This window comes from Sciurus carolinensis, chromosome X (genome assembly GCF_902686445.1).
Source record: "Sciurus carolinensis chromosome X, mSciCar1.2, whole genome shotgun sequence".
Lineage (NCBI taxonomy): Eukaryota > Metazoa > Chordata > Mammalia > Rodentia > Sciuridae > Sciurus > Sciurus carolinensis.
Window position 1 is genome coordinate 50198959 of NC_062232.1, and position 16786 is coordinate 50215744.

Below are 16786 nucleotides of genomic sequence, written 5' to 3' on the forward strand. Positions count from 1 at the left end.
GGTGATTCTAGGTACAGTCAAACAATGTTCAAACTATGAGCAAGAACAGTGAAGTAGGGTGACTGTGTCATTTTATATTATTGTTAATATTGTGTTATAATTTCTATCTTTCCCACAGAGCGGCAGTGTTAGACTTGGGCTTGAACCACCAGGCATATTGTGACCTTTAAATACCTGGGACCTGTTTAGGCTGAATCACCCTCTGTTTGGGTACTAGTTCTTCCCCTACCAGAAGGTGTAGATATGACTAATTAAAGCCAGTGAAATAAGAATAAACTGTCCCAGAAAAAAAGAACAGAGAACCTAAAGGCCAAGGTCTAAACCTTGGCTCACACATATTTGTTAATACCTGGGTGAGGCCAGGCTGCTTGGTGCAGACTTGAAACTCAATTGCTTCTAATCCTCCATCCAGTACAATGGGACCTCTTTGCTTTTACCCAGGTGCTTTTAGCACCCTGATCAATGGACTGCCAAGGGGCCCTTAATCAGTGTTTGTGGATGAACTGTTCTCAAAGATGCATTTAATAAAATCATAGGAATAGAAGTACTGCTGTAGAGAACACTCCTTGTCAGGGCTAGGACCTGGTGATGAAGTGCACATTCTGCCTAAAGGTACTTAATTAACTACCAAGTACTTGTGGAATAGGAACTAGCTGTATGAGTTTCTGAAAAATTCTCAGATAATGAATAATAATGCAGCCTCTAAGGAGTGCTCTTCTGTCTGGTCATATGTAGGTGGGAGCTAAAGAAAAAAGATATTTAAAAAAGTATCAAAGGGGAACGAGTGCTGGAAGAGCTGGGATCTGACATGTCAATACAAAGAGGGAGGTGGGTCACTTTCCCCTCCCCACTCAGCCTATATGAATAGGACAGTGTCTTTGGGGAATGGCTGGGAGGTAGTTTGGGGAACACAGGCACCAGAGAGAAAGTCACCTTGGCTCAGAAATGTTATGTAAGGTTCTAAGTGGGCAAACTCCAGCCCTGCTCCCGGCTGGGGATAGAGAGATATAGCACCTCAAATATAGGCTGAGGCCCAGGAGATTAAAAAAAAAGAGGTAAATTGTGTGTGCTTCCCTATGCTACAAACTCAGGACCATTGCTCTTCAAACATGTAGAAGACCGAGAAAATGCCAGGAATCTAAGGGGACATAGATGAAGGCAGAAAACCCTTGTAGGTCATCAGGGGGTAAAAGTTATAGGGAGAGAAAAGTTAAAAGCTCCTCCATCCTATCCCAGTTGGATTAAGATACAAGTGAAATCATGTGCTATTTTTCAGTAGAAGATTCTATTACTGCCTTAGCAACACTTAACAGATTATGGGCCCAAATGCTTTACTTAGGTAGTGGAGTTGGGCTGCCTTAATCAATCTCCTGAAGCTTACTCCAACCTTTTAAATTCTTTAGGCAGCATTTAGTGAACCAAAATAACATGATGTCATTCAATAACACTGTCTGTCCCTTTGCCATAGCCAAGAGTAGTTTCTGCTCTAACTGCCGTTCCCAGACCTCCACTCTCAGTCATAGGATCCACACTTGGGTCTCAGGGTAGATTTGTAAGGGCAAGATCTTCCTCAAAATTAAATTATTCTGGGTAAGGCACTATTGGGTCTCAGTTTTCTCATCTTTAAAATATTCATGATGTATTAATGAACCTTTTTAAACAGTAAAGCACTTAAGTGTTATTATTGATAGGGTTGGTCAAATATATACAATCTATTTGTGGAAGGCTAATCTGACTCCAGCTTTTATCCCCTTCCATACCTCAGGGGCAAGAGAAGACAGACAGGAAGAGTCCTGTCTAGCTTTATAACCTTTCTCACTTTCTGACCTTTTGGAAGATGGTGCTCAATAGAAAGTCTTAGCTTACTGGGATCAGACCAAGCAGAAAATGTACTAGGCTGGTTGTAGCAGATAGGGGGAACTGATAGGAAGTGGGGCAGTCAGTCTTAGTACGGTGGGTAATAACATTACTTCATTCTCACACTAGTATAAGGAACTAATTTTCCTCTCTACCTCTTTTCCTTTCAAAAAGAGTTGTTTTCTGGAAGAGATATGAAAAAAAAATCTTTCTATCAAAAAACACTGTCTTCTAGAAAATAAATATTTCAAGATATTGAAGAGGGTCTGAAAGCATTCTAGTCTTTATAGTCATACCTATGTCACTGAGTAACTTAAGGCAAGTCACTTTCCATCTCTGAGCCTGTTTCCTCATTAGCAAATTGGGGATAAAAAACACTGCCTTACTCACCTCAGAATCTGTGTAAAGATCTAATGAGATGATGACTGTGAAAGCACACTGAAAAATGTTAAGTGCAGCAGTCATTAATGTAGTGGATTTCAACATTCTTAACCCAGGATAACTGTGTTCTATCTTTAGTCTTGACTTTTCTAATTAAGTTACCTCAAACATCCTGGACTATAAACATTGCTCCTGAACAAAAGAGACAATTTCTCCACTGATTTGAGCACTTGTTCCTTTCAAACCTGACCCACTATGAAGGAATGGGCATCAGTCCAGGTGGCCCATTATGGATATAAGAGGAAACCTAAAACCCATGATAGTCACACCTGAGTCCTGAGGGTTTTATCTGCACTGTTCCATTAGAAAGCATGGAGAAAGCAGTTGTATTTCATGCTGCGAAGCATGTGAAACCGGTGTTGAAGAAATTGACTGGATTTTCTCTAAACCAAGAAAGCACCAAATGGTCCTTGAGCTGCCCTAGGGTCAGGCCCCATTAAGAAACCTAGCTCCTAACTGCTCCATCCCAGACCTCAGGAATTTCACTGTCACCTCCAAGACCAAAGCTCTGAGCTCTGACTTAGCCCTGAGAATCTAGAAACCATGCCCCATAAAGGGACAAAAGAGGCAAGAGAAGAAGAGAAATTAAAATGAAAGTAATTTTAAGAAAGACCATTTTAGAAATCAAAGCACACTGACTTGAATCTCCACTGAAGAAGTGTAGACACCTACTTGTGTGGAGGAAGACGGTGACAAACATGCTGGTTCCAGAGACATCACAGGTACAGAAGTTTAGGACACGAGTTTGGGAATCATGGCACCAGGCCTCCCACAAGATATATATATGTGTGTATTGGGGAGGGAGGCAGTGCTGAGGATCTAAAAGGGAAAGGGTTTCATTTTCTCCCTAAAGTGCTAGGTAGATGACAATAAAGTTCTCAAAGGTCCTTCCTTCATGCCCATGTGACCAAAAAAAACTCAGGCAGGAAAACCCTACCACGTACATTGTCATGATCCCTCCCCTCTTCTCTACAATCCTAATTGAGCTAGGAACATGTCCAGTAGTTCCATGGCTGGGGATTCTGACTCTTCAGGCTTGAACACAGAGTCAAGATATGCTGCAGGTCAGATCTGGGAAAATGGTAGACAATCAATTCTCTGGTAGTATGGGATAGGATACACCCCATTTGTAGAGTGCTGGCTGTTGTGGATACCACATCCCAGGCCCCTGCTGCTGTTGTGGTATAGGAACAAGGCAGGAGAATCCAAGAATGACCGGGCAAGGCTGTCAGGAGCATGAACGACCTAGGGAAATAGCAAAGCAAGTTAGAAACCTGTGGAGCACTCTCACTAGCTCCCTCCTCTCCTAACCCCCCTCACCCAAATCATGGGTTATACCAGTGAACTAGGATACAATAACACAAATACATCACTAATCTAATTCTATCCTTTCTAAACTGGTGAGACCATTCTTCATGAAACTGAGTTTAGTTCTAATCCCCACATACATAAGAGGAAAATAAAGTGGTACTTTCCAGGGCTTCTGCAGGGATAACAATGCAGAGGAAGGAGATGAGGTCTGTGTGGTCCATGGAACAGAGCCAGGACCCATATGGGAGTATTACAGTGAAACAGAAAGTTTTTTTTTTCTTTATATTTGACTCAAATATATTGTAGTTGTACCACACATTTGGTGGTAGTGAGCTTTCTGACACTGAAGGTAAGGAAATTACACATACATTTGGCAGGGGAATAGGTTGAATATCTCAAATCCAAAAATCCAAAATCTTTAATACTTCAAAATTCAATACTTTTTGAGCATCTACATGACACCACAAGTGGAAAATTTCACTCCTGATTTCAAATGAGAGATCATAGTCAAAATGCAGGAACACTAAAAAATATTATACAAAATAACCTCCAGGCTATGCATATAAGGCATATATGAAACATAAATGAATTTTGGTTTAGACTTAATTCCCATTCCCAAGATAACTCATTATATATGTATGAATATTCTAAATTTTAAAAAAATCCAAATTCTGAAACACTTCCAGTGCAAGGTATTCTGGACAAAAGATACACAACCTGTATTATAAAAAACAAAATACTTAAGCATTGATTGAATGCCTCAGAGGTAAAACTAAACTGGATGATATTAAAGGTATCAAGGCTGGCAGTTTTGATACCAGTCAAGGCTTTTAAATATTCATTATTCACATTTTTAGGTAGGATATAGGGAAAAGGAAGTCATGACAAACTTGGCATTATATTAACTGAAGAAATATGGAAATTAGTGGTGAAAAGTAGTTGATTAGTTGAAAATTAGAAATCTGCCCACCCTCCTGCCCATGAGAAAGCAACATTGGCTCCAGATTAATTGCAATGGTGGAGTAGGATAAGCTCTAGAATGGAGCCCCCAACCTGGGCTCAAGTTTAATTAGTTCTGCCACTGGATTTCTCTTATGACTTTGAGAAAATTTCTTCTCCTCTCTTTGTCTCTGTTCTTGCCTCTGTAAAATGAAGCTACTATAGCCTCACCTGCTTACCACAAAGGCTTGGTGTTATGATGACCAGATAAATTCAGTGGATATGGAAGGGACATATAAATTGTGACTGGGGGCAGTGACAGAAATAAAAACTAACATGGCTGAAACACCTCTAATGCATTAGACACTGTAAAGGGTACTTGCATATGATTTTATTTTCCTTTTTTGATGGGGGTAGTACTGGGGACTGAACTCAGGGGCACTCAACCACTGAGCCATATACCAAGCCCTATTTTATATTTTAATTAGAGACAGGGTCTTACTGAGTTGCTTAGTTCCTCACTTTTGCTGAGGTTGGCTTTGGACTTATAATCCTCCTGCTTCAGCCTCCCGAGTTGCTGGGATTACAGGAATGTACCACCATGCCCTGCACACATATGATTTTAATCCAACCCTCACAATAACTTACAAGGTAGATAGTACTTTCCACTTTTTATAGATGAAAAATCTAAGACTCAGAGAGGTAAAAGAATTTACACAAAGTTCATATAGCTACTAGGGAATGGAGGTTGGTTTGAAATATAGGACTTCCAGCTGAAAAGGCTTGTATATTTTTTTCTATTGTGCCATGCTTCTTGTGCACATGAGGGAAGATACCTATGACTAGTAGACAGTGGGGTACTGAGAGAGCTTGCATAATTCCAGGTTGGAGACTGGTGTCATGACAACCTGGCCACTTTCCTCACAATTTTAAGCTCACAAGTATGACAACTGACTGGCTCAAAACATAGTATAACTACTGATGCATCTCCACCCACCAATGTCCCCAGCTTGCTGTTTCTCTACTCCTAGCACTATTAAATGGTAATTATGATAGTAGTATAGAGGAAAATTCCTTGAGGGTAGCCCCTAATTTCTGGTCTGTCTGCCCCACCTTTCCAGCTCACCTCAGTAGAGTTAAGGGCTAGGAACTTCAAAGGGCACATTGAGCTCCAGCCTGTCTCCAGAGCTGTCAGTTGTATTCCCACCCAAGGTCTCGGCTCCAGAATAGGAGGCAGAGCTGGAAAACTTTTGCAGGTCCAGCTCTGTGCATTCGATGGGGGTGTGGACCCAGTGGGAGTGGCTCTCTGAAGCGCAGGAGGCCATGGTAAAGGACTCCTGTGTGGGGAAGCCACGAGTCGAGCTGCAGTCGTCATCCAGGATGGGGTTAAGTGGCTGGGTCTCAAAGATGCTCTCACTCACTGGGGACTCAGGACTGGTCTCCTGGCCAGGTGGTACAGGGAAGAGAGATTCCTCCTCCACTGCCTCGTCAGTCTCAAACTGCAACGAACCTCCTGCAACTCGAAGCAGAAAGCCACTGGGTCACCCAAAGGCAGGGTCTCTTCTCAGCCCGGCACGTGGTCCTGAGCACAAGAGTGGGAGGGGATCTGGGAGCCAGTGTTCCCCTTCCCCTCCCTGGGGACCAGAGCACCTTGCACCAGACTGAGGTAACACGTTTGAGAAACATACTTACATTGGAGTATCAGATAGAGACTACCTGGTGCTGGATTAGATAAATGAATCAATTGTTTAGAGAATAAGAAATACTTTGTGGAAAACAATTTTTGAGAAACCTTGCCCCATCATGATATTTATCCCTGGGTGTTATGTCTGTGTATGTTATATTAGATGGCAATAGAGACTCTGAAGACAGAATTATGATGATGGGCTTCAAAATAGGGAAATCATACTGGATTAACCAGAGGAGTCCAAGTATAATTACATGCTTTAAAAGCAGGAGAAGGCAGAAGTGACAAAGAGTATAAGAGAGATGTGGAATGAGAATAACTCAACCCACCATTCCTAGTTTTGAAAATAGAAGTCCATGTGCCAAAGGGATTATGCCTCTAGAAGTTAGAAATGGTCTTCAGCTTATAGCCAGCAAAAAAATGGAACCTCAGTTCTATAAATGCAAATTCAGTCATTTGCCTAAATGATTAAAGAAACTGATTCTCCCCTAGAACCTCCAGAAAGGAACACAGCACTTCCAATATCTTTCTTTATTGTGAGATCCAGTCAAATCTGTTGAACTATTTAAACTGTGAGATAATAATCTAATAAATGTGCAGTAATTTGTTATGGCAATGACAGAAAAGTAGTACACCTTTCATGTATGAGTCTGATTCAACATTAGGAGCTTATTTAACGTGATTTTCACATACAAAATTCCAGATTTCTGTATTCTCTTGACAATTTGAAAGGTTTTACATTACTGAATATACCCACATGGCAATAAAAAGCTGGAACTGAGTAGTGGATTGCCCTTTAGTTAGGGGATATTTCTACAGCCCCTACTCATTTGTCTTGTACCTTATATTGATCTAATTCACACATTGACCTCACCTACATATGTGCGTAAGTGACTCCTGATAAACACCTTCCCTGAATGAGGAAACTTCTAGCCCTCCTTCCCTTCATGGAAACCATGAGGGAAGCAGCCTGCTTTCATATTCCCAAAAGAGTTCTACATTACTATCTTGAGGATAGAAGGGGAACAGAAGAGAGTTACTCATTATGTCTGTCCTGAAGGAGGAAGAGGGAGACAGGTAATTCTCAAATGTTCTCTCATATTCCATATCGCTGAGCCCCGGGGCCCAAATGCTTTATTGCCACTGTTTCATGCTCATGCTCAGGGATTGGGAAACCACTCTTACTTGAGACACTGGCTTCTGAAGTCAGAGAGAGGACTGTTCACCCTGAGCCACAATGCTTAAGAGCTACCAGAGAGAAGAGGAAATTGAAGTTGAGCTTGAAAATGGTATTGAAGAAACAACAGAGAGACACCGCAGCCTGTTAAATGCTAGATTCATCTCTGCTTAAGCCAGGGGCAAAACCAAGCATAAGTGCTGGTTTTTTTCAAAATAATATGGCAGATCTCACAGCAAAATTGACCAAGGAAGCTCTATCTAAAGGAGATTTTCCAATATACATAGAGTGAGGAAAAAAAATATAGTATTGTTTTGGGTCCAGTATCCATAGGCCAAGGAGTCCTGAGCATCCTAGTATCCAGAAAACTTTATCTTCCTCCTTACTAACTTAAAACTATTCACTAGTTCTGAGTTCCTCTTTTGGTATCTCTGCTTAGCTTTCAGTTCCCTTAATGGCACTGAAGCCATACTAAACTGTGGTATTCTCAGGTGAATTTCTTTCTCTTTCTTTCTTTAATTTTTGGTAATAGGGATTGAACCCAGGGGAACTCTACCACTAAACTACTTCTCCAGTCTCTTTTTTTTTTGAGACTACATTATTTAGAGCCCTGCTAAGTTGTTGACACTGGCCTTGAACTTGTAATCATTCTGCCTCAGGCTCCCAAATTGCTGGGATTACAAGCATGTGCCCACTGCCCAGCTCTTGGCTGAATTTCTAATATCTTGCTTGGTCCCGACCAGTCACCATCCCACCTGCTCCATATTTGCCCAATAAGTAAGTTCCACATTATTGGTTTAAGGGGAAATTCGTGCTGAAAACAGATCACAGTGTTATTAGAATTTAAATATGACCTTCTATTTGGGAATTTTACATGGCCAACTCTTATAGGCTGGGATAGTTCTCTTTAGACATCAGCATTGTCTGGAGAAAAAAAAGTTTAAGTCTGACAACTAGGCACTGGGTTTTGTTACTCCATTTTGGGAAATTATTATGCTGATTATAGTTATCATAGACCTTGCCCATATTTAATAGTATAGATAAGCAGAATTGGAGAACTCAAAAATGAACTAATCCAACCATATCTCACATTTTCAAGATCAGGGAGAAAGAGACCCAAAAAATCTAGATGACTTATCTAATGTTACAACAGTGATTCAGATGTAGAGTTTGAATCTAGTCCTCCACATTCTTTTTGCAAGGGGTTCAGTTCCCATTATGCTCTGCTCTGTTTTGAGTGCCTGGAACTTAATAAACAAGGCTTTCTAAATTCTTAGGGTCCTCTTCAGTCATCTTGGAAATAACATACCATCTAACACAGTTTCGAAGGCCATCCCTGGGTGTTTCCAGCATGGAAGGGAAATCCCATTAACTCTCAACCCCAGAAAATTCCTCTTTTCTACCAATGAGAATCTTACTTCTGATTCATGTCAAATGTGAAGCAGCCACCCTTACCACGCTGGCAATGTCTGCTGAAGAACTGCTTGCAGTAGAGGAAGAAGAGCCCCAGGAAGGCCAGGGTAAACACCACTAGCAGACTGCTCACCAGTGCAACAAGTGTTGCCTCCTGAGGGGGCACTGTGGGTGCATCTGCCTTCACTAAGCTCAACTGGAAGGCACCTGTGAGACAAAGAAGTGGGGCATGTTAATCAGTGTGGGCAGTTAGTATTCACCCTAACACTGGGCCTGGACTTCTTTGGACCATTACCCTATCACTAAGGCTTTCCCCAATTAGGGATTCTGGTTTTACATCTTTGTAGAGCAGGCAAATTTTAAAGAACAAAGAAGAACAACTCACATATACTGCAGACATGGTATAAATTAATATAATTAACTGAAGATATACATATCCTATGGTTTTTACATGCCAGACAAACAGATAAAAATTGATAGTGATACAGGCATAGACTTCCTTTATTTAGCTTTTAATGAGTCCTAAGATCTAGGGATTCCTATACACCTTGAATAATAATAATAATAATAATTCACAATTAAATATTATAATTTAAAGTGCTTTTTAACATCTATTATTTCATTAAACCCAGAAAACCATCTCAAAAGGTATGTAGAAAAATGATTTATTATGAGTCATATTTTTTTTCATATGATGGAAATGACCTTTACTGAGTTTGAATGATTTGTGGGAGTTTACATAGACATTATGTTGCAAAACCAGCATTCAACCTAACTGATTGACTTGCCATGACACTCCTCAGGAAGGAGGATGAGGCAGTACTCATTCCCTCCAAGAATAAAGGAGAAGTCTTTATTATCCTAGTTTGTTGTCACATAATGGGTTGGGGAAAAGGAGAGAGAAGTAGATACACACACTGAACCTCAGAGGTGGGGGTCTGCTTTGTGCATGGGATACACTCTTGGTCCTGTAGGCCTCCAATGCGTGTCTTTCGGTAGAACCTGTAGTCAGATCATAAGGAATAGCAGAGAATTGAAATAAGCAATTCACTTAGAATAGTCCTTCCTGGAAGCCAGTGCACAGAGCACTTCATGAGTTCTTTGCCTCCATGTTTGCTTCTGATTGAGAGGCCCAGAAACCCTAACTTTTCAACCATCAATTAGACTCTTCAGTTAAAAGGAGAGCTAATGTCACCAGAAGGGGGAGCACTGTTTTGCTACCAATTGCTTCATAATTTAAGTCCACAATGAAATTAACTTTAAACCTCGGCGTGTGCCAAGAGTGTAAACATGATGAAAAAACTGTTTACTCATCCAAGACTAAAAATGTGCTGGGCACTTTAAATAGGGATCCTTGGAAGACACTCTTTCTCTTTTTTGGGAACTTAAGTGGAATATGATGTGATAGTTAGAATACTTCAACTAGGTTCTCAGAGAAAAGGATGATAGAAAAAGAAGAGCTAAAAAAAGGAGGGAGGGCTCCAAAGAGCTTGGTCCAATACAATGGATTTACCTAGGCAGACAGTCCCCACAGACTGCATTAGAGGTAGCTGTGCAGTTGGCCTTCTGGACACGATTGATGACAGCACAGGTGATGCAAGTCTGACATCTGTGGTGGCCCCAACTGCTTTTGTACCTTCTAGGAGGGCAAGCTGTACAGTATGCATCTCCACCTTCTCCATAACCACAATCCTGCAGACAAATGGGAATCATCAACATTGCTATATAGGATCATGGAAAAAGGATCAGCTCTGGGACAAGTGAAAATGATATAGAGTAATGTTTTTCAAACTGCTAGTTGCAACCCCATTATAAAAAAATTTACTAAGTTGCATCCATCATTAAAAATTGAAATAGAACAAAAGAGAATAATGATATCAAATATTAGAGTACATATCATGTAGTAAAACTATGTATTTACATCAGTCGGCATAGGCTACTATATTCTTTGGTAAAAAGCAAAACCCAAATATCAGTATATCAGAGGAACCCAAATAGAACAAACTGTATTTCATGTATGTATGATTACGTCAAAATGAAACCCAATATTATGTATAACTAAAATGTACTAATAAAAGCATTTAAAAAAAGAACAAATATTTATTTCCCATTCACACTATTTGCCACCAGGAATTTCCCAAGGGCTCTGCTTTACTCCATGGGGTACCCAGGGTAACTGAGGCTTCATCTTTATGCTGCCATGATTGGAACACCAGGTAAAAGAGAACATTGTGAACTGTGAACTGGCTTTTAAAATTACCCCCCTGCACCACCAAAATGACCTATCTCCCTTTGCTCATCTGTCCAAGGTCACACACCTCAATTTCTCATTAGTAGTTACAAAGGTTATAAAAAAGTGTAATTCTACAGTGTGCCAGAAGGTGGGGAACTAGAAATATCTGACAAATAGCTGTAATTACTACCCATCTTTGATTTATAAAACTTTTACAGATAAAATATATACATGTTTATGTTGGGTTGTAATAAAAATTATTATTTTACTCTAGGTCATAGTAAAAAGATATTTGAACACCAATGGTATGATGGCTCTTGTTTCAGCTCTGGAATCAACTCTGACTCTGGCCAGCATCCCCCAACCCTAAAACACACATACATTCTGGGCATCAGAGGCTCCAACGCCTGAAATGATTGGGATAGTTGGTCTCTAAAGAATATTCCAGCTCTGATACCCTAACTTTAAAAGCAACAAGGCTCCAGTCTGATTACAGTCATAGCTCATTCTCAAGTTATTGCTTCATGGATGCTGAATTTGTTTGGAGTGATAAAAAGGTATTGGAAGTAGGTAGTTATGATAGTTGCACAACATTTTGCATATGATTAATGTCACTGAATCGTACATTTAAAAGGTTAAATAGCATATTTTATGTTGCATTATTTTACCAAAATCAAAAATTAATAATATAATATACCAAATGAATGGGTGAATTTTATGGTATGTAATCTGTATTTCAATAAAACTGTTATAAAAATGAAAGCCTCCATAAGCTTTGGTCCCTGAATGACTTAGACAAATTCTGTTACTCTCAACAATGATTGCAGTTAAAATCAATAATAAACCCTGACTCTGTTATGTTGTTATAGCAGCTAGCATTGCCTGAACTAATATGATAGATACATTTTACCTTCCCTAGAGTTGGAAAAAACATTCCTGCAATCCTGTGCTGGTATGTGCCCACTCTGGCCTTACTCAATGCCTCACAATCCCATTCATAATGATTCCATCTACCATAACCCAACTTTGATGTATACCAGATAGTCCAACATGGGTTCTCATCATTTTGCTCATAGTCTAGATTTCTTGAAAAGATAAAGAGTTTCTCGGAACTGCTGATATCTTACTTGCAATATTGGAATCCTGATAGCTGCCTATCTCCTCTACAGAGTGTGCTGAGGATCACAGTAATAGGAAATACAGCCTAGTTATGAAAAGCCCTAATCCAGGGTCCGAGACATTTAACTTTGACTCCTGCTTCTACCACTGACCAGCTATATGACATTAGTCAATGCATGGGGCCTGAATTTTCTTGTAAATCAAATAGGAAATAGTGCTATGTAACTGATAAACTTGTTAAGATTACACAAACTGAACAAATGAACAAAATGAGTATATCAAATCAATAGAAAAAAGCCGAACTTTAATAGTTCTGTTGAATACCTGGATGGCCAAGTGGAAAACAATAAATTTTAATCTATTCTTCATACTATAAATAAGTCCCAAACTCATTTATTTATTTTTGGTACTGGGGATTGAACTCAGGGGTGTTCAACCACCAAGCCACATTCCCAGCCCTATTTTGTATTTTTATTTACAGACAGGGTCTCACTGAGTTGGTTAGTGCCTCACATTTTGCTGAGGCTAGATTTGAACTCAAGATCCTCCTGCCTTAACCTCCTGAGCCACTGGAATTACAGGTGTGCACCACTATGCAGGCCCAAATGCATCAGTTATTTAAATATAAGAAATGGCAATGTGTGGTGGCTCACATATGGAAACCCAGCAACTTGTTCCTTGGGTTTATGGGAACTTGGTAGTAGGACTGAAAGTTCAAGGCCAGCCTGGGCAAAGCAGGGAGACTCTGTCTCAGAATAAAAGATAAAAAAAACTGGGGATGTAACACACTGATAGCATGCCCTTTGGTTTAATCCCCACTATGGTAAAATAAAATATGAAAAACCACAGCTATGATAGTATTATATGAGTGAACTTCTCTTTAATATGTGAATGGAGAAATATATCCTAACTATAACTCTGGTCTAGAATCTCTATGTTGTCTCAGCAACTTAACAAGACCTTGTCTCAAAATAAAATAAAAATGGGCTGCAGATGCTGTTCAAAGGGAAGACTACTCCTGGGTTCTAGCCCCACCACCATTTAAAAAAAGAATTTAATTAAATAAACTGTGGAAGACATATAACAAAGTATTTTATAGCCATAAAAGGGAATGAAGACTACCTATAATGGAAAGATCTACTAGACACATCAAATGAAATCAAGTGTGCTTTTATCTGAAAAAGGAATGGGTTGCTCTAATTTCATACACACAGATGTGTGCGTGTGCCTGCACGTGCACACACACACACACACACACACACACACACACACAAGGAAGGATAAAGCACCAATCTAAACCAAAAAAAGCAAAGCAGGGAGGAGGAGAATTAACTACAAGGAAAAAATAAATATGTTGAATGGGATAATATCAGAGACACCTTCGTGAATATGCACCTCATTTTGTAGATTTGAATTGGAGAGATTGCACATATTATACCTTAATTATAAACCAAAATTAAAATGAAAATAAAGCAAACCCTAAATTTCAAAAACTGAATGCAATAAATTAACCTAAAATGAGCATGCTCATGAGTGTCTGTATATTGTGTATACATGTATATTTTTATATATATACATATGTATACATATATATACATATATACATATATATCTTAAATATGTGTGTATGTAGTGCTTGTCACCATGCCAAGCACATAATAAGTCCTTTATGAATAAATGAACTTTAGGTATTCTTCTGTTGGAAAGCAAAGTTTTACAATATCTAAACCACTGGAAACAGAAGACCTGAACCTGATTTATTGCTAGAAAAGGGAATGGTGCAGGCTATGTATCATTTATTGAGAATTAGCTAATAAATTGATTGATTAATTGCCACTCCCCTTTGTTATACTAATTTATGAAACACTCAATAAGTGCCTATTATATACTAAGATGCTATTCTGGATAATGCGACTAAATGATTGAATCAAACATACAAAAATCCCTACTCTCATGGACTTATGTACTCCATAAACCTTCTAAGGTTACATTACCATCCCTATTTCACAATTCAGAAAACTTGAGGTGCAAGTGGTTTTGTCAGAACAATTGGCAAGTCTATGAAACCCTTTCCCTGTGGGCCTGAGACTGCACATTCACAACCATAGATACAAGGCTTCATAGAGCATCAACAAGGGGGATTTTGCCACAGTTAACTACCCAGCCCAAGAAACCTCTTTGTCCTATGGGTCTGAGACTACTGCATTGTATGGTGACTGGGTTACACTGGCAAGTTGTATCCTTCTACAACCAGCAGTCTGGGAAGGATTCTTCCTCCCTAAAACTCAGAGACTTCTTAGTTAAATCTAAATGAACCCAGAGACTTGGCCAAGGTAAACTTATAACCCTCAGGAAACCATCCGGAGAGAACAGTGGGAGTCCCAGCAACATGGGATAAATCACCCAAACCAAAAATTGTATCACAAAGTTTCTAAAACCCAAATTGTCTTTAGGATTACCACCAAGAAAAGAAGGCCAGGACCTGCATGTTAAACCTAAATGATGATTGATAAAAAACAGGATTTAAGTAAAACTGAGTCTCCTAACATGAAGTAATTGACCAAATACCCCAGATACAATGAAATATAACCCATCATAGAAACAATCAGGAGTCACTTACACCATGAATGATGAAAGGCAATCAACAGACACCAAAATGCTGACAAGGATTTTAAAGCATCCATAATAAAAATGCTTCCACATGCAATCACAAATTTGTTAACCAAAAGAAAAATTAGAACAGCTCAGCAAAGAAACAAAAGTTATGACAAAAACTCACAAATTGTTCTCAATATTAGAGAAGAGTTGATAGATGATAGAATGAGTGAACTTGAGGATAGGACACTAGAATGTATGCAATCTGAACAGGGAGAAAGTAGACTAAAAATAACAGGAGCAAAGCTTTGGGGAACTGTGGGACTATAGAAAAGATCGAACAATCATATCATCAAAATCTCATGAAAGGGGCTGGGGAGATAGCTCAGTCGGTAGAGTGCTTGCCTTGTCAGCACAAGGCCCTGGGTTCGATCCCCAGCACCCAAAAAAAAAAAAAAAAAAAATCTCATGAAAAAAATGTGTCTGAATAATTTTTCAAAGAAATGAAGGTTGAAGTCTTTATAAATTTGTCCAAAGAGGATGGAGTAAATCACAAGTAGATTAAGTACAAATAAATACACATTAGTACACATCAAAATGAAACTTCTGAAAACAAAAGACATTCTCGTAAATAGTCAGATAGAGATGACATTACCTAAAGAAAAAAACCCATTCAAATGACAGTGGGTTTTTTCAGAAGCCATGAAGGCCAGAAGCAAGCACCACATTTTTAAGTGCTGAAAAAAGAAAAAAATACTGTCCACAGCAAATTTTATATCCAGTGAAAGTATCTTGCAGAAGTGTAAGAAAAACAAAGATTCTCAGTAAAGAAAAACTAAAAGAATATGTTGCTGGTAGACCTACCCTTAAAGAACAGCTAAAGGGAGTTCTTCAAGCAGAAAGGAAATAATAAAAGACGGAATCTTGGTGCATCAGGAAAGAAGAAAGGAAAAGGGAAGTGCAAAAATGGGTATATGAAATGAACTGTCCTTTCCATGAATTTTACAAATCGTATTTGAAGATTAAAACAAATATAACAAAATATTAGTTCTTATAATCTTGACAATATTTAAAAGCTGGGAAAGTAAAGGAACCTAGATGGAAGTGATATAGCCATACTTCACCCAAAACAATAAAATGTTGATACTAGTAAATCCTGAAAAGTCAAATGTATATATTATAATATATATATTTAAGAATATAATTCAAAAATACACCAAAAAACTATAAATAAATAAAGATGGGATTCTAAAAGAAATGTCCATGTAACCTGCAGGAAAGCAAAAAAAAAAAAAAAAAAAAAAAGAAGGGACCCAGAAACATAGAGAATAAACAAACAAGAATATGGTAGACTGAAGGTCCAAAATATCACTAATTATCTTACATAGCAATCATCTAAGTAAATTAGTTAAAAGACAGTGATTGACAAATTATCAAAATATTATTGAGAATCTTCTGTCCTAATTAGAAGGCAAAGTAACTTTTTCCAAATGATCAAGACCACCAAATGCTTTTGCTACTAATCAGTTTTTGCAAGCAGAAATTATTTATTTTCTTAATTTTGCAATGCTAGCATTACATTGACAGAAAATGTTGCTGACAGTGTTAAAACAATATTTATTATCCAAAAATATTAACTTATACAACATAAAATAATACTTAACTATAATCAAGAATGGTTTTTCTTGGGGGGACCGGGGTTGTGGCTCAGTGGTAGAGCACTTGCCTAGCAGGTATGAGGCACTGGGTTCGATCTTGAGGACCACACAAAAATAAATAAATAAATAAAGATGTTATGTCTATCTACAACTAAAAACAAATAGGAATGCATAGCATATTAATTTTAGGTATTGATTTTATGTTATCAAATTAATATAAGAAAGTGAAAATTATATGAAAAATCCATAGATAATGATAGAATGAAACAAAATTCAAAAACATTTCTGATTTTAAATATATTCATATTTATATTACATAAAGGACTTTAAAAAATACTCTGCAATATGTCCGTCTA

The 16786-nt window shown here is 38.5% G+C and overlaps 1 protein-coding gene across 6 annotated transcripts in view; it reads right to left on the reverse strand.

Annotated features, from left to right (window-relative positions):
* Positions 1–3358: 3358 nt before the first annotated feature.
* Eda2r (ectodysplasin A2 receptor) overlaps positions 3359–16786 on the reverse strand; it is a 32428-nt gene continuing 19000 nt past the window's right edge. For 5 of the 6 annotated variants that reach the window (XM_047536053.1, XM_047536054.1, XM_047536055.1 and 2 more), the window contains 5 exons: positions 10339–10517; positions 9742–9827; positions 8868–9032; positions 5675–6067; positions 3359–3543 (listed from right to left, as the gene is read on the reverse strand). In XM_047536053.1, the coding sequence (XP_047392009.1) occupies positions 5685–6067; positions 8868–9032; positions 9742–9827; positions 10339–10517 (813 nt within the window). In that variant the 3' untranslated portion in view covers positions 3359–3543; positions 5675–5684. The remainder of the gene's footprint in view (positions 3544–5674; positions 6068–8867; positions 9033–9741; positions 9828–10338; positions 10518–16786) is intronic. The other variant, XM_047536058.1, reaches the window with a different exon arrangement.